Source organism: Montipora foliosa, chromosome 2 (assembly GCF_036669935.1).
Source record: "Montipora foliosa isolate CH-2021 chromosome 2, ASM3666993v2, whole genome shotgun sequence".
In the NCBI taxonomy this organism is placed as follows: domain Eukaryota; kingdom Metazoa; phylum Cnidaria; class Anthozoa; order Scleractinia; family Acroporidae; genus Montipora; species Montipora foliosa.
The window spans coordinates 33059961-33078371 of NC_090870.1; the positions used below are offsets into that span (position 1 = coordinate 33059961).

The 18411-nt window shown below is 39.0% G+C and overlaps 2 protein-coding genes across 2 annotated transcripts in view; one reads left to right on the forward strand and one right to left on the reverse strand.

The window, feature by feature from the left end:
- Positions 1 to 12226: 12226 nt before the first annotated feature.
- Positions 12227 to 18411, reverse strand: part of LOC137990709 (prostaglandin E synthase 2-like) — a 26423-nt gene continuing 20238 nt past the window's right edge. Inside the window, exon 4 of the mRNA XM_068835822.1 lies at positions 12227 to 12341. Within this exon, the coding sequence (XP_068691923.1) occupies positions 12317 to 12341 (25 nt within the window). The 3' untranslated portion in view covers positions 12227 to 12316. The remainder of the gene's footprint in view (positions 12342 to 18411) is intronic.
- LOC137992882 (uncharacterized) overlaps positions 18264 to 18411 on the forward strand; it is an 8388-nt gene continuing 8240 nt past the window's right edge. The window contains exon 1 of the mRNA XM_068838447.1: positions 18264 to 18411. This exon is cut by the window's right edge and continues 167 nt beyond it. Within this exon, the coding sequence (XP_068694548.1) occupies positions 18285 to 18411 (127 nt within the window). The 5' untranslated portion in view covers positions 18264 to 18284.

Consider the following 18411-nt stretch of genomic DNA (forward strand, 5'->3'; position numbering starts at 1 on the left):
GTGATTGTGGTTTTTCTTTCCGTGAGTTTGCCTTTCATCGGCGTGTCACTGGTCCAAGCCTAGGCCTTGGTTTCCTTGGTTATAAGCTTCGTATGCGAGCTTCAGTCATTCACCATCCTATTCCGAGGGTCTTTTTTCTCCCGATACCCCGGTTTTCCTCCCAAAATCGACTCCTATCAAATTTTATAAAATAAGTAGGATAGTACGCGCACTCTCATTGGTCAATAGCTGTGTTTAGAGGAGAGTATGTAAACATGGCTCTGACATCACACGAATTTTGATTGGTTATGGGTTGTCTGACGCGCAGTTTGATTGGCTGGTAGCAAATATGAGCCTGTATCAAGAAAATCTATTTCAATCAAGAAGTGAAAAACCAGCACTTTCCTTCATTTGTGGAATTATTTTTAAGAAATATTTTATAAAAGCAATAGGGGATTTTTTTTTCATGTTTAAACATAGCCTCATCTAAACACTCGGGGAGTTGGGAAAATTCTCGACAGTTATGCAAACCCTCATCTGTGTCTCGGGTTTGCATAACTGTCGAGAATTCTTCCAACTCCCCTTCGTGTTTAGGTGAGGCTATGTGAACACGGAAAAAGTCCTCTAACGCTTAAATATCTGGTTGTAGTGCTGTTCTCCAACATCATATATAGGTCACAACACCACCATATCACGTCAAGCCCAATGCTCCCCCGCCCCCAGTCCCCCGAGTGCTTGAGGGTGATAAGCACGGTTAATTACAAGAATCATTACAATTATTATAATTGTATTATTACTAGAATCATAAACACCAGAGGAGCGAGCGTATTTCGACCTTCTTATTCTGACGTTGCACCGGAAATGAAAGTGAGAAAGAAATAAGCATAAGGGTAAACCGATCAGCGAATCATCATTCACCTTGACCTGGACCTCGTTATGAGGTATTTCGTCTTTATGCAGTGACGAAAGCTTCGAGAAAGTTGTTAATACCATACTTGCATATATTAAATATGGGTTATTGACCAAGCTTATTCAGTCTTTTTTGCGTGTTTATGGACCGAGACGAAGTCGATTGATCATTGATCTTGCGGGACCAAGCGAGAAATCCCGAGCGGGCAGTACAGCTCCATCTTGCCCGCTTGGGTACCCAATCACAGCGCGGGATTTGGTTCATCTTGCCCGCTCACGGAGCTAGTCATATGATAATTAATATTATTAAAAACTGAACTACGAATATCAGAATTCCACAGAAGCCCATGAGTAGCAGCGAGCAACTTCCTTATATTCCTGTCACGGCGTTTTCACAGCCCGATTTATTTTTAGATTGAATTTCCCGCAATTGAGACTCCCGCAGGAGCAGGATGACCAATCACAGGAAACTAACTTGACGTCATAGCGTCGCCGAACCGGAGCTGCCTTTGTTGTTTTGCGGCAAAGGTAGTCCCAAAATCGACTGCTCTGTTAAAATGCCGTGACATTAGTATGGGAGTTGCTCCCTCCCACTCATGGGCTCCTGAATTTCAGCATATTCATTGGTTCGCCGGACACAGGCTATCGGTTCATATACCTGCAATACCTAATATGGCCAAGGAACGCGTCAGCAATAAAGCGAGCTGAAAACTCTTTTTGAAGGTCTGAGAAAAAATGGCTGACAAAAACCGTTTTGGACCGTTTTTTCTGTAAACATTAAGAACGATGATAAAATCTCCTAGCACCTCACATTCCAGCTGATCGCTGTGCCACTGCTTATGTACAGGACATCCAATCGTTATCCACGTCTCGTAAATGTATGGTTTCTTTTGATGTGAAAAGTCCCTTTACTAAATTACCCCTTGAGGAGTGTATTGACTTAGTGGTCAACTACATTTTCGAGGGTAATCCCGACCTTAAGCTAACAAAACCTGAGCTTACAATCCTCTGTACTACAGCTACCGCCCAGACTCATTTCCTATTCAATGGTTCTTTCTATGATCAAATAGATGGGGTAGCCACGGGGCCCCCACTTGTTCCCGTTTTAACTAATCTTTTTATGGGATATCAGGAAAAACTCTGGTTGAGAAACTTTCACGGCTCTGCAATTTTATTTTATCGCCGGTATTTTGACGATACTTTCTGTTTATTTCACTCAGAGCTCGATGCCATTATATTTTTCGAATATGTCAACTCAAGGCACACTAACATCAAGTTTACTATGAAAAAAGAGGTCAATCACAAATTACCCTTTTTAAACGTCTTTATCGATAATAACAACCCAAATTTTTCTCTAATTAGAATTTAACGTAAGAAAACCTTCACTGGTCTGTTAACTAATTATTTCAGCTTTACCTCATACTCTTACAAAGTAGGTCTCATTAAGATTCTCATTAAGGGGCTCAGAGGGCCACGAGTAACAGTATTTTATACTGTCAAGTGCTACCCTCGAAAAATAAAGTTGATTATTATTATTATTATTATTATTATTATTATAAGATTTATAACTAATAGAAATCTATAAAAACTAAAAGGTTTCGTACTATACTAGACCAGCTAGTAAGCAGAGTTATATACAATATATCGATTAAAAAAGTCGGGCAAGTCCTCTTTCAATTTCAAAATCAGTCTCATGAATGTTCGTTGCTAGTTTTCTGTTACCCCTAGAGCCTCTCAGGCATAAAAGGGCCCCCCTCAGTAGAGCAAACGAGACTTTTGCCCGGATCCATGACACCGTCGTACTGGTTAAGGTTTCATGAGGACATCACTAAGCTTATGGATATCCTCAAAAAAAAATCTTTTTCCTGCTTACTTAATTGAAAAGGTCATAAATCGTTATATCACTACCAACCAAAGCAATCACTGTTCCCTGGGTTCCCTTCCCACCTACATAGGCCATTTTTCTGTGTTTGCCATTTCATTAAGTGGTATTGCAAGTTTATGATTGCAAGTTCGAGTGAGGCCTAACACTACTGTGAAATTTTTTATATCCAATTATTGCATCAGAGATCAAGCCTAATATTGGAATTGGCCCCACACAAGGACAGTGAAAAACTCTGACCAGGGTGGGACCGACCGAGCTGAAAGGCCAGAACGGAAGCAGGCCGTGGGTATGTGAGATGTTATTCACAAGGACAAATTCGGCTTATTCACATTCGGTTTATTGACAAGGACTTATCCACAAGGACAAATTCGGCTCGGCCCAAGCCTAATTTAGATAATCGTTAGTTGTTGTCCTGTTGCAAGGATTTAGATATCAAACTCGTTTTTCCTTTTAAGATCGGCAACATGTTCGGCGTAAAAGACCGTATCCTTGGCGGACTCCGTTCAAGTGTGGTTTACAAAATTACATGTGCGGGCTGTAATGCCTGTTACGTCGGCGAAACGGTCCGGCATTTTTCCACTCGTGCGAAGGAGGATTTAACCGGTCATACGGCCTCTCACATTTTCAAACATCGGAAGAATTCTGAACATTGCCGGTCACGCCTCGTGTTCAGTAGATTGTTTTCGTAGTTTAGATCACGCCTCCACCAGTTTTCAACTTAAGATAAAAGAGGCTATTCATATTCAGAGAGAACAACCCTTTTTATTCAACAATTACATCATGTCAACCTTAAGCTATTTTTTTGATTCCCACACTTCCATCGCTTTGTATTCTGACTAACTGAGGATGGCAGAAGTTTCTGTCGAATCATGTTTTACAAACTCAAAGGTTTCGTCGTTTTCTAAAAATTCTCTAACTGATATAAAATAAGCAAAGTCCAAGTCCTCCGCAGTAGGGTAAGTTGTTGTTCTTCAAGGCCAACAGCTTCATCTTGACCTCAGCCAGTAACAAAGTAACAAAGCCTTGACAAAAATGCAGCTTGACTGCATAAGGCCATGTGCTGTAGCTGTGCCCTTCAGTCTTAATCAACTTCCTGGCTGGTGCCTCTCCCATAGACCATCATAGCGGAATCGGCTGCCCCCGCCCCTTCCCTCCTCTTTCCAGCACCTCAACAGGGCTGTCACCCCCCCAAACTCTTCAAATATTGAGAATTGATAGCAATGGGATAATAGATGACGTCATAACACTTGTGACGTCATTTCTGATGACGCCATATTGCTTCTTTTAAGCAAAAAGAAAGTACACTTTCACAAAACCTTGGCAAAAGTCAAAAATCCCCCGAAAAAGATGTCATTGCCGTTGCAACATTTGATTTGATTGTTTTTTTTCGGACCATTCACATTAATTATTGCACAAATTACATTATCCGTCAACAGCAACGTCTGCAAGAACGGTTTATCAGAGTTTATGAGAAAAATAAACGTTTGAACTTTGTTATTATAGATGTTAAAATAACTCTAAAAACACAAGTATTTGAAATTTTATTGTTGTGAAGAAGTCGATTCTCACCAGAAATGACAAACTTCGGCGATTAATCGGGAGATTTCAGATCGTAATCTTGAGATCGGGAGATTCGGTCCAGCCCTGCCTCTAGCAACGTTTAGGACATGTCTGGAATAAATATGACAAATTGTTTAATACATTATTCTCTACATAAACAAGAATAAGATTTGTATTGAGATCAAAGTTTATTGTCTAATTTCAATTACATTTCACACATTTAGTACATCATTTTCTATTATTGAAAATGTAAAATAGGTCTGCGAAATCACAACCTCATAATGTTTCACAAGGAGCGGTATGATTTACTCTTTGCACTTATGCACTTTCGCACATTTGATTTGCTCTTAGCACATTTTAAAAGTGTATTTACAGTATCACAGACATACACATAGAGTGGTGAACCCTAGTACTCCTTACCTGTGTCCTTCAAGCTCGATCTCTGGGGGTAACTAGGAAATATCTGCCGCAAACCCCCTTGTGGCAAAGTGATCCAAGAGTATAGTGGGCACTCTCAGACCCTTCACTATTTCAGGGTTGTTTTTGTTTTCATAGTATTTAATGGGTTTAAGTACAACCACTCTACCATTTATCTTTTACAGTTGTATATATTCAAGACTATGAACACTATTTATAGTTGTTTATTTTATAACTGATAGATAACAGACATGTTGAAAAAAGCTGAAAGTTATATTTTAATACAAGAGATGGAAAATGGTATTTTTATGACATAAATTTTATATTTATACCAGATCCCGTGAAATGGATCAAGTTTATGTTAGAATACAAAAGATGGATGGAAATGATGTATTTATGATATTTATGATATGAAAAACAAAGAAATTAATTATTATACAAATAAGTACACAGCATTTTTGTGTGTTGAAATTTAATGACAAAAATTACAGATTACTTTTTCATTTTGTGAAACAGGATCCTTCGAGTACAAAGGCTTGTCCGATTTTTTTTCCTACGCCCACTGTGCATGAATTTTTTTATCTTTTTTTGCCGTGCAGGAATGTTTTTTTTTTGGAATTGCCCAACCCCCCCCCCCCCCTCAAGAATAAAATTGTCCATCCCTAAAAATCCCATAATAGCAATTTGAAATAATGGATTTTAAAATGGCCGCCATATCCGCAAAATGGCCTTACCGACAGCTTAGCGTAAGCAAAGCCCACACAAAAATGTAAAACCTGCACGTTCATGTGACACTTGCCCTACACGTGAATTTATGCGGATGTCTGGTTTAGTTGTCTGGCACATAAATATAAAAGATTTTCCTTGAGCTTTGGTTGTGAATTCATCTATCAAGTTACCCCATGAACCCTGTACAAAGAACAAATTAAGTGAAGCTATGATCCTCGCAGTTATGAACGCAATTTTGTGCTTGCGTAGAGAAGTCTGAAAAATTCGCGACTCGCGATGCCGGTGCGACGCTCTAACCAACTGAGCTTTGTAGCCACTGACGCTGGGAGCTGGTCATTTGTGGGTTCTAATGTTACCCGTGAGGAATGAATCGACGATGAAATGATATATAAAATGGATCATATATTAAACTGCGGATATGAAATCAAGTGAAGCCAAGATCCTCGCAGTTATGAACGCAAAGAGAGGCCTGGAAAATTCAAGAATTCATCGGGGTTAATTTCATATCCGCAGTTCAATATGTGATCCATTTCATATATTATTTCATCATTGATTCATTCCTCACGGGAACATTACAACCCACAGTTGACCAACTCCCAACTTCAGTGGCTTCATAGCTGAGTTGGTTAGAGCGTCGACCTGGTATCGCGAGGTAACGGGCTCAAACCCCGTTGAAGTCCTGATATGTTCAGTCTTCTCTATGCAATTGCAAAATTGCTTTCACAATTGTGAGGATCATAACTTCACTTGATTTCATATCCGCAGTTCAATATATGATCCATTTTATATATTCATCTTTAAAGAGCAAATTAAAGCAGGTTTCCTTGGACTTGTGGAGTTTAGTGTATGTGCAGTGTCATCATACAAATCGTGCATTTGGTTCCAAAATATGGAATCAAGATTTCAAATTTTGTATGGCGGAATAACAGATAAAGGTTGGTTAAACCCTTCTGCTTGATTAAATCATGTATTCTTGTGAAGAGCATCGCCATCTGGAACTCGACTATGTAAATCGAACAAAATTGCATGATGAATTCTCAACCTTACAATACACACTTTTCTAGGCCTTTCTTTAGTTAAAGTTAAGCTTACATCAGTATTACATCTAAAGTAAGTCTTAAATAATTTCAGTTCTTGTTACTGAGCTTAAATTTGTTTGGTTATTTCATCCGTTATATTTTGTTATTTAAAGTTGCAAAAATATTTTGAGTCATCATATCACTGTTCCTCACAAAGGTGAGGAATTAATAGCTTAAGACTTGTAATATTTTTGTGGGCTTTCATGTTGAAGACTTGTTTTTGTAACAAGCAAATAGCATCTAATATCTTGCCGAAAATAAAACGTGTGGAGACTAGAATCTTGCTTGTGGTGTCTTCATTAGAGCTACTTGTTGCAAGGCAAAGTTTCAAAGAAAGGCTCGTCACAGATATTTAATCAGGACTTACATGATTCGTGCAAACACTTATCTCTGCTGCATGTCCTCTTGTGTGTTCTGGCCTCTCCTATGTGTTACGGCAGGAGTTCGCCAGGCTCATTAGCACCCTTCAAATGGGTATCGGGAGGCAACCCCGTACCCCTTCTTTTTTTGGAAATTAACCAAGAGACAATTACATTACGATGCCTCCCTTGACTGATCTGTCACTACCTCGTTAATTCATTCTCAACTGTTTTAGTCTAAATTCAAGGTGTGTTGTGTTCATGGAGTTAAGGTAACTTAAGGCGACTTAAAGTCCCAGAGTAGGCCTCATTCCAGACAAACGTACTACAGAGAATGCTCTACAATTCGGAGTGTATTATGAAATTTTTCAGTAAGAGTGATTTTTCCGACTTTTCGAACCCTAGCTAGCACTCGTTTACTGAGAATGGCTGCAAACCGATACAAGAAAATGAATGAAGCATGCAGTTTCCGGCTCCCACTTGCAATACTTGGGAGTTGTAGCAACTGGGCAACGACAACGCAAACAAAACGATGACATTAGGGGCCAAATGAGAAACAAATTATCGTGCTGCATATTTTTACTAGAAAAAACGAGGGCTCTAGGGACGAGGACGTGATGAACAGCGACATGAAAGAAATAGCACTTAACGACTGGCCGCCAGCAAAGCAGTGAGAGTCTGTTTTCCCAAGAACCTTAATGTTCTCCAAGGAGTACATTTAGGATCGAAGGGAAACAAAACTCACTGTTTCCCGTTGGGCCAGTTGTTATGCGTTTGTTGTACCTCCCAACTCGCTCATAGCACAAGTTCTATACAGGTGCAACGTTACGACTTCAATGCAAGATGTTACAAACTCCAGCTGCAAATGAAAAAATAATCTAAGTATCGCAAATGTTAAAACTTTTGGTGAAAATCCTTTTTTAAAGTGGTACTACGACCAAAAAAACCATTCTTTATTTTCTTTGGATTTCAAAACTATGTTAACTAAACACTAACTGACCCAAGTTTTAAGTTCTGATTTTAAAAAGATACCTGTTTATTTTAACTGGAATTTTCTTATTTATTGGTCCGCCATTACTAACTTTAAAATCTTGAGAGAGCTGGGTCGAGGAGAAAATGACTAGTTTAAGAATGCAATGCGTGTGTACGCGGCCGAATTAATATGCAGCACGGGAGTTTCGGGCTTTCAGACTTTTAAACCCGTGTTTTATATATGTAATAAATTGCGTTTACACGCTGAAATTTTAAGCTAGTGAGTAAATGACGTCATTTTCTCTAGATCCAACCCTCTGAGGTCCAATCGGCCAGTTTTGAACGTGAGTAATGGCGGACCGTGAAATCCAAAACTTACACTCAAAATAAACAGCCTTTGGATAAAACTCAAAGCTCAAAATTTTGCCAGTTAGGTGTTAAGCAAACACGCTTTCAAAATCTGAAGAAAAAAAGGAATGATTTTTTGATCATAGTACCACTTTAACCGCTTTTTCTTTTTTTCTCTTTTTTTTTTCTTTTTTTTTTTTTTTCTTTTTCTTTTTTTCTTAATAGACAAATTAATTAACAATGTTTTACAACAATGAACTACAACAAATTAATTATTAAAAAATTAAAGATTGAAGGTGGATTTTTATGTTAGGATAAAACGCCTTACATTATAAATAGCTAAAAAGAGAGAGACAAACAGACACAACAACAACAACAACAACAACAACAAACACTAGAACAACAGACGAATAGGCTTATCGAGATGGTATGAGCACCCATTTCTTTTTAAAATAGTCTTTCGTGTTTTTAATTTTCCGTTCTGTTTCGCACTTGAGAACAATTTTGTTCTTAAAGTGCACCTAACCCCAAAATATTTTTTTTGCTAAAATGAATCTTTGCAGCTGTTCGAAACGCATTGCGGCCATTTTTTCATTTTTCTAACAAATCCTGGCATTTTATAGGCTTCGAAAGTTGCGAAAATCCAAGCATCTTTTGTTCACGACCGAGTCAGAAGGGGAGTGGGTCTATTCCTGATTTGACGTCACAATCTACTTTGCATGCATTTTTACGAAGAGTTCATGCAATGTAAATCAGTTTGTGGCGTCAAATCAGGAATAGACCCACTCCCCTTCTGACTCGGTCGTGAGCAAAAGATGCTTGGATTTTCGCAACTTTTGAAGCCTATAAAATGCCAGGATTTGTTAGAAAAATGAAAAAATGGCCGCAATGCGTTTCGAGCAGTTGCAAAGATTCATTTTAGCGAAAAAAATATTTTGGGGTTAGGTGCAATTTAAACCCAGTAATTTCTGGATTAAATTGGCTTCTTGTACAGTCCTATAAAAACAATTTCCCAATGATAACAAAATAGTTGAGTAAATTAAGTAAAGGCATTGTTGCGATATTATTCCATATAAAACATTTTCCAAAGAGAGGTGTACCCGTTGATTGGATAAAAAATGCCAGTAAGACTCAAAATCAGTCCAGAAATGTCTGGAATGTGAACAGTGATAAAAACGTGGCAAAGACGTTGTATTCCGTCACAAATGTGAGCGCTGTTATAGACGGAGACTTATTGGTGCCTTTTAAATGGGGTGGTATAGAATGACGAAGGCCGGCCCACTACAGAATGTTAGTTTTCTTTATAGTTTTTGAGAATATGCTATAAGATTGTCTTTTATCAAGGTCCAGTAGAAGGATGCTTTTTCTTGCAATTAAAATTGATAGTAACTTGACAATTGTAAAAGGCACCAGAGGCAAAAATTTCTTCCTCAGTTCTTGTTTAGAGACTTAGGCTGCCAACGCAAAAGATTTTTTTTTCTTGATGCGGGTCGGCACAAAGATTAGCCTTGGTTTCAAGATGCAAAACCTGAGGAGTTTATGAGTTATGACTCATTTCACGTGACACGTTCTCCTTCAATCGAAAACTTATTTAGTTAGGGAGCTATAACAACCACGTTTAAGGTTTTGGCGACCATGTGCAGGAAGGTTATAAGAGTGAATGTTCTTCTCTTTCATGACCTTGAGAACGTTCGTTTCAATCAAGTTATAAGATATAACTGATTAGAGTGTAATGTGAAGTGCTAAGTATCTAGCCCATATGAACCATGTTCAATTTCCACCCTGGTCAAAGTTTTTCTCTGTCCCTGTGTGGGCCCATTTCCATCAGTAGGGCTAACTCTCACATGGTTCATATGGGGTTGATACTTAGTGCTTCACGTTACATTCTAATCAGTTACGTCTGCTCAAATATAAGTGCTACACTGCCAACGTTTGCAAAAACGTAATCCCTCCTTGCAGTTATAAGATACTTCGCTATAACTGTAGAAGAAGTGTTTAAGAATTTCGTTTAGCAAAGTTTAATTTCTTAGTGACGTTTAAGTTGACGTTGCTTTTGTCGTTGCACGATTTATCAACACACACTTCAAGAACATATTCCTCTACACAACGACGGCGAGTGCGATCAAAAAGGTAATAGATCAAAGAACACAACAACTCGCTGCTTTAATATATTTAAGGAAGGAGGAATATTTATGAAAAAAGAAACCAATTTTGGTTCAATCTTCTGTCTCAAAGCGATACAGAGACCATGTAGGCTGCGCACGCACATATTTGGCAACTATTGACGCTAATCCGACAAACTGCAAGATCATCGTGGGCGAAATATAATTTTGCTTTAAACGATCGAAATTTGTCGTGGTATTCATCAAGTGTCCAGGACCTGCACGGTCAGTCACAAATAGTCTTGCTACTCGCAACTGCCATTTGGCCGAAAAACTAGTACTCAACAGACATTTGGGTACCTCACTCCTATCCTCTTGTAATTGATCAACGACTTCAATTGGCCAGTGGAGTTACGCTTCTTTATTCAAAACATTTCTCCTATCTCGGAAATTAAGAGACAATTCGTAAAATTGAAACAGTTTGCCTAATCATAAGAGCCACGCAAAGTTTTCTGGTCCTCACGATTGTCTTTTGTTCCGGGCAGTCAAATCCCTCATAGCGACAACTTGTCGTAAGCGACCATTTCCTATAAGCGGCCACTTTGTAAACACAACACAATGCAACGCTCAGCGTACTACGCAGAAAATTAACTTTGCAAGACACAAACGTTACACCGATAGAACCTTAACAGAGCAGAGTCTCCCCCAAATGGCTTGATCGAGATTTTATCCTAAGTTATATGATGCTCCCCAGAGATAATTAATATCTGATTACATTTTTGCGGATTTTGAACAACCCTGTCCTTTTTCTTAAAAATTTTTTATAATCTCTTTGCACTCATAATTTCACTGTCAAAGGAAACTGCTGGCCGGCATGACTTGTAGTTTGAAATAGTTTCGGTTCAAGAACGTATAGATGTGTAGAAATCATCCCTCGAATCGGTTTCATCGCCACTTCTTTATGTAAAAACCCCTTTCTTGCAGGGAACATCGCTGAAATCGAAAACAATGCCTGTGCAAACTTTTGGGGGTGTAAACAAGGTGTATTATGGGATTCAGTTGAGAACGTAGAGAATTGTGAAACTGTCAGCGCTCACTTTGTCTTCAGAATACCAGCTGGGCATCTCTACGTAACCTGGTGGAGCTTTTTCCCTTTGGACACTTATGCTTTCTGGCTTATTTAAAATGTATAATGTTTATTGCATTTTCTGCATTGGTTTTCAGATGTATACTGCATGCCCAACATGTTTCTCAAATTGTTCATTCTTATTGATTTTTTGCATTTCTTCTACATATTGTGCATGCACCACCATGTAGGGTATTTTTAAATGAGGTGAACAAGCCTGCCCAACCGGGTTGGCCCCCTTTTCCAAGATTATGACTGACGGCTATTTTCTTTGGTGGGATTTCAGTTTATTCATATGAGAAAGTAGGCTGGCCTGCTTGCCAAGATCTTGACAAATCTCGTTTACACTGTAGCCCGGTTTGCTGGGACGAGAGATTTTCTAATACACATGCGTTGCTTTGAAACGCAGCGAGGCTGCCTGATCACAGTTTTATTTGGGATTTTAGCATTGGAACAATTAGTGTACAATATTGGTCAGGATTAGTATTAGTTTTACAGACGTTGTTAGTTTACAGCAACAGTTATCAAGAGTTGTTTTTAGAGTCAACCTTGGTCGACATAACTTGGTACTAGCCCTTGTGTGACTTTAAAGGTAAAGAGTATAGGAACAAATTCATCCTAGTCCTGGTAATCATATTTAAACCAATGTTTTACTTTGCAACCGAATGATGAATTAAGGATTGAATTCAGGTTTTAATTATAAGAATAGGTTTGTGCTATTGATCATGGTCTAGATGCAGGAAAGACAAACAAAAGGGAATGGCAAAACCAATATTGTCCATTCGATAGTGATTCATCCGGTGTTCTTCCAGTAGCTATCGCCACCCCCTTGAATAACTGGGGTCTGGTATTCACTCCTGAAGAGGCCCTCTGTATCTTAAAAAAAAGATGTTTCAAAGAAAGGAATTTTTTAGTTTACTTCTTGGAAAAACGTTTAAAGTCCCGGGTCCTATTTCCCAAAACTCCCAAGAACCTTCCAAGATATGAAAGGCTGGTCTTTTAACATGTTTATATGTATACCTTGAGACTTTTTCCTTTGCAGACTAGGAGGAATTAACGTCATCCATACACCATATTTCAAATTGGAATAAGGTGAAATTTTGGAATATGGTGTATAATACCCCAGAAAAGTTTCAGGACTTTTGCAAAATAAACTGCCAAGCCTTAGTTGTTCGAAAGGTGGATAAACCTGTACCAAAATCTCTATTTTGTCAGAAAGTATCAACTACAGTTAGGCCCCGCTTTTAAGAACAAAACATTTCCTGGGTGGAGGGTCACCCGAGCAACCCGGGGTGAACCAATTACCAACGCTGCATTCATTGCGTTACCGACGCTGTTTGAGTCAAAAAAGTTTATTTATTTTACCACCTTTGTTATGTTTTCATGCTTTGCTTTGGCTGTCCGAAAAGCGTTTTTTTTTTCGAATTATTGCCCACATCCGAAAAATGCGTGGTGTTAATCCCGCATTTCAATCAGAAGGTGGTGCAGGACGTAGCCCAAGATGTATTCCAAGGACAGCAGGGGAAGCCACGTGTAATTATGTGGCAATATTTTACGAGCAATTTCATTCTTGACCGAGAGAACTAGCTGAGAATATGAGACTTGCTGCGTCGATTTTAAAACGGTTCGGCCAGCCGCGCAGTTTAGACACGAAAGGAGCTGGTCGACATTCGACTATTACTGCTGCTACACCGCAGCTGAAGATGGAAAACTTGGGCAGTTTCTAAACAATTATCCTTGGACGCCTCACGAAATATGGTTTGATAAGATAGAATGTGCAATTCGCGGATATGGTGACGCGGTTTCACTTGTCCTCATGGCCGACAAGAAACCGCGACAGGTTTTGACAGTTTTGCAGAACGAGCGAGATCTCAAAGAAACTGCCGGTTTACACAAACACATCCCGCACACTCAACTGCAAGACTTTCACATGACACTTGGAAAAAGTGAATCAAAGTAGCTTTCCAGTTCAGTCCGCAGTCGAAGAGACACGAAAGGGGCTGGCCGACATTCGACTATTACTGCTGCTACACCGCAGCTGAAGAAGGAAAACTTGGGCAGTTTCTAAACAATTATCCTTGGACGCCTCACGAAATATGGTTTGATAAGATAAAATGTGCAATTCGCGGATATGGTGACGCGGTTTCACTTGTCCTCATGGCCGACAAGAAACCGCGACAGGTTTTGACAGTTTTGCAGAACGAGCGAGATCTTAAAGAAACTGCCGGTTTACACAAACACATCCCGCACACTCAACTGCAAGACTTTCAGATGACACTTGGAAAAAGTGAATCAAAGTAGCTTTCCAGTTCAGTCCGCAGTCGAAGAGATCAACAGAAATTTTTCCCAAAGGAAATGGCAAGCGAAAGATGTGAGAGTTTAATAAAAGAAAGAAAAAAACATTGAAGCCCCGTCATTTTCGAAAAATTTAAGGTGTCCCTGAATTGGCTGCCAAGAATTTTTTGAAACTTTGGTCATAGTTCTATCTCAGATTGCTAATTACTATTCTTCAATAAAAAATGGGGTTACCCGGTTCATTTTTTAGATATATGCAAGTAAAGACGAAATATAGAATGTCTTTGGAGAGCTTTCATGTTGCCATGGTAACCTATTATGTCACAATAAAGGAAGCATTTTGTTAAGTTATCACTGGTGTTTCATATGGAACCATAACATTCCAGTTACGTGATACAGTGTTTCAGTTATAACCCAGCTTCTAATAAGAATGTCTCTTGAAGTGGTGAAACTGGTTCCAGCCACCTTAAGTAGGATTATTAAAGTTATCATAATATCGTGATTAGGGTAATACATATGATACAGTCAACACCCACACATAAGAACCTGTTAGGCTAAAAATTTCATTATAGACGCCACCCCCCCCCCCCCTCCCCAACCCCCCGTTACATAAGAACCAGTTTAGCATTAAAAAGTTTAAACACGTTCTTATTTCAGAAAATGACCTTGAAATTTCAAGTGTCTGGAACAAATTTTAAACTGCACAGACCTTTTTTAAAACTCTTTTTTCATGGTAATGATTGAAATATAAAGGTATCAGCACACTCATCAGAGGAAATCAGTCATACCATATGTATCATAGAGTAGATATCTTTTGTGGAATAGGAACAAATTTAAGAACCTAGATAGCCTAAAAGTACTGTAAATACCATTCTTATAAGAACCTATTTAGCCTCGCTTGGAAAATCTAGGTTCTTATGTGTGGGTGTTTACTGGAGCACTGAAAAACGCAGACTGCAGATTGTGCAGACCGTCTGTAAAATGAAAATTCGGTTAGCCTGAATTAGGCCTAAATAACATTCGGTTAGCCTAATAAGGCCTAAATAACATTCAGGTTAGCCTGTTTACGGTTAGCTCCTAATAATAGTGAGAGTAACGTCATACTGTACCCCTGGTCTGCACGGTCTGCACAGTCTGCAGTCTGCGTTTTGGCGTGACCGGTGTTTACTGTATGTAATACAGAAAAGGTTATGTACAAAAATGAAAAGCTATGTACAAGAATGAATTAAATGCTATGTATAGTCATGATGTATAGCCATATATGTCCATCTATTACCACGCAATCCATTTATAACCACATGTTTTTATATATTTAACTAATTATATCCATGTATTGCAGCGTATGAACATGTACATGTGTAAGTATTAACGTGTATGTATGTATAACCATGTGTATCCATGTATGGCGTATAAACATGTGTATAACCATATTTATGCATGGATGTACTTGGCTGCAGAAGGCTATAGATGCTGATATATTGGTCGATATGATAATTTATGTTCTTTACGATACACTTTAATAATCCTACTTAAAGTACCAACCCGAGAGTGACGAGCAAATTAAAATATCACGGAACAAAATTAGATAGATAGCGTGACCACTGATTCAGCAGAAAAATGAGGCTTGTACGCCCGAGTGTTCAAAGTTGTTATCTTTTAGTACTCTTGGTTGTTTTAATCGTGTCATTTTGTGCCTTTAGATGGTTTATATTTGACCGGAAATTCCGGAGATCAGAAAAATGTCTGGTGTACAGCCCTGCTTTTCCATCGGCTGGTGGTCCTGGTTGCAGTCCAAAGTGTGTCGCACGCAACGATGATGTCACGCAAATGTATGGAGCTGCTTTTTACCAGAAATACAATTCTTGGCCGCCGGAACTTACAGAAAATATGAAACTTGCGGCGTCAGTTTTGAAAAGGTTTGGCCAACCACGAAGTTTGAACACGAAGGAAGTTGGAAATCTTCATGTGGCCTTCGACTATTACTGTTGCTACACAGAAGATGAGGCATTAAAAATCGGGCATTTTCTGAACAATTATCCGTGGACGCCTCGCGAAATATGGTTTGATAAGATAGAATGTGCAATTCATGGATATGGCGACGCGGTTTCACTTGTGCTCATGGCCGACAAGAAATCACAACAGGTTTTAACACAGTGGGTCCTGCAGAACGAGCGAGATCTCAAAGAAATTGCCGGTGTAGACAAACACATCCCGCACACACAACTGCAAGACTTCCACATGACACTTGGAACAGTAAATCAAAGTAGCTTTCCAGTTCAGTCCGCAGTCGAAGAGATCAATAGAGTTATTCCCCCAGAGAAATGGCACGCCACACCGGTCGTTGTCAACCGACCGGTTTGCGGAAGATGTGAGAGGATAAAAGAAGCAAGAAAAAACATTGAAGCACATTCTCAGGGTTAACACAAAAGTGGAATATCCTTTTTTAATCACCGAACGATTTGCGAGGGGTTTGATCAGGCAAAGTAATCAAATCTGACATAGAAATACAAAGACATTTCATGGGTAGACCTTGTTGCATAGTATGAAATAATTTGTCGCTTTCTCGAGCGGGTATGTACTTTGAAGGGAAAGTACGGTCTAGAAAAAGTTTCTTGGAATCGAAAGTTCTTTACCTGTATTGTCATACTTGACCAGTCATTTGGACTAAAATGTGTTTAAATAGCCAACAATAACGCTTCAAAAATAGGCAAATTTAAATTTAAATCCGCCATTTTTGTTTTTGCATATGCAAACGAGGCTGACTTAGCAATGGTCAAGGATTTCTCCGGATGACAACCGGATGACTAAATGTACTTGATGTAAAGAAGAAAAACACAGGCGAGGAGAACAATACTTTGTAGACTTGAATCTTAATCCAGAGGCTAAATTGTATTGATATTAGCTCCACCTCTGAACATATTTACCTCGTGGTCGTTAAAAGGGTTTTATATTTGAGTCATGCAGGAGTTTTGCAAAGCGAAAGAGAGCTTGCAGTGATATCCCGCGCTCATTGCTGTGAAGTAAATGCCTGGAAATCAAGTTCAATCTGTCTACTGTGGCTTTCTACGAGATCCCTGTTACAACTTCAAAACAAACGATCGATTTATGTATTTCCATCAAATGTATTTCCATTAAATGATAAGGGTAAATGGTTTCCGACGGTAGTTTCTATACTGCTGACAAAATTTCCCCACATTTCAAGTTACGTTTATTAGCGCTGTGAAAGTCGTCTATATATGGCTTGATTCAGTTTTCTCGCTCCAATATAATGATATTTTGGACTAGTTGACTGAGATTTCTGTATGAAGCGAATGTCACCAATACCAATGTTCATATACCTGAAGATCCCGCTTGAAGTCCTCCTTGGTAAAATGACAGACCCGAACAGACAATATAGCAGTCATGAAGGGGTAGTTTCTAAAGAAACTGTGGTGCTGCGTCGATGGGGAAGTAGTATACAAAAATTTGGTTTTATCAACGGAGTTGATAACGATTCGCTCTGACGAAGGGCTAACGCTCGAAACGTCAGCTTTTAGAATCTCTGTACGGTGGCCAATTTACATTATGAACTCCGTTGATAAAACCAAATTTTAATATAGCAGTCAGTTTTTCACGTTTGAGGAATCCATCCACGTTTTATTTTCGCCGGCCAACATTTCTTTAAATTGAAATTTTCCGGTTTGCAATTTCTCTTGGGATATGAAAATGTCCCAAGAGAAGTCGAAAACAATGCCTATGCAGATTTTTGGGAGTTAAAAGAGGTGTATTATGGGATTTGTACAAGAATTGAATGGCCTCTACTGAAGTTATGTTTATTTCACAATAACTTTTGAGTAGGCGGCTTGTTTTCCCTTTAGGATCTTTAAACGTTGGTATTTTTTATTAAAATGTTGGTATTTTTCGGTAAAACTTTGAGATTTTTAGAAAAAATTGAGGTAAATTCTTAGGCGATCTTTCGGGATTATTGGAGCGAGGTCTACTACACGTTACGTGCAAGTCAGCATGGATAAGTAATGCATGATCGAGATCTTAGCAACGTCATTTTTTTGCCCTTTTTTGGTGTTATTTACTAATTTGGAGTATAAAAGCGTAATGAAGATGAATTTGTCCTGCCGCCATCGATGACACCGCCATCATGTCATCACAAACTTACAACAGCTTAACTGACAAACTCCGACGAGCTTTTCATAGTGTTGTGATTCAAACATCTGGCAGTTTGAGGAAAGATCAACTGGATGAGCTTTTTTTTTACTGCACTGGACTCACTACTGAGAGGGATTCCACAGCTCTAGACATTCTTCGCCGCTCTCGTTCTTCGTGGGAGGATGTGTCTAACCTAAAGGAAGGTTTGCGTGCGGTGCAACGAGAAGATCTCTTCAAATGCTTGACTGTATTTGAAATCAAGAGGGACCTTAGTATCCTCCTTAATCTCTATGCAAGAAAGAGGAGTGGAACAGAAAGGTCTTGTGGGCATGCTTTGCATCCGGCAAAGAACTTAAGGTAGTTGACTATTTGTCTATAGTTATGAACCAGATAGAAGGGGGTCACCACGATGACGATATCGCAGTTGGATCGTTGGTGGAGTCGACAAAGAACATCAGGAAGGTGCTGGTCGCTTTTGAAAAAGAAGTTGAACGCGAACTGAAGGATC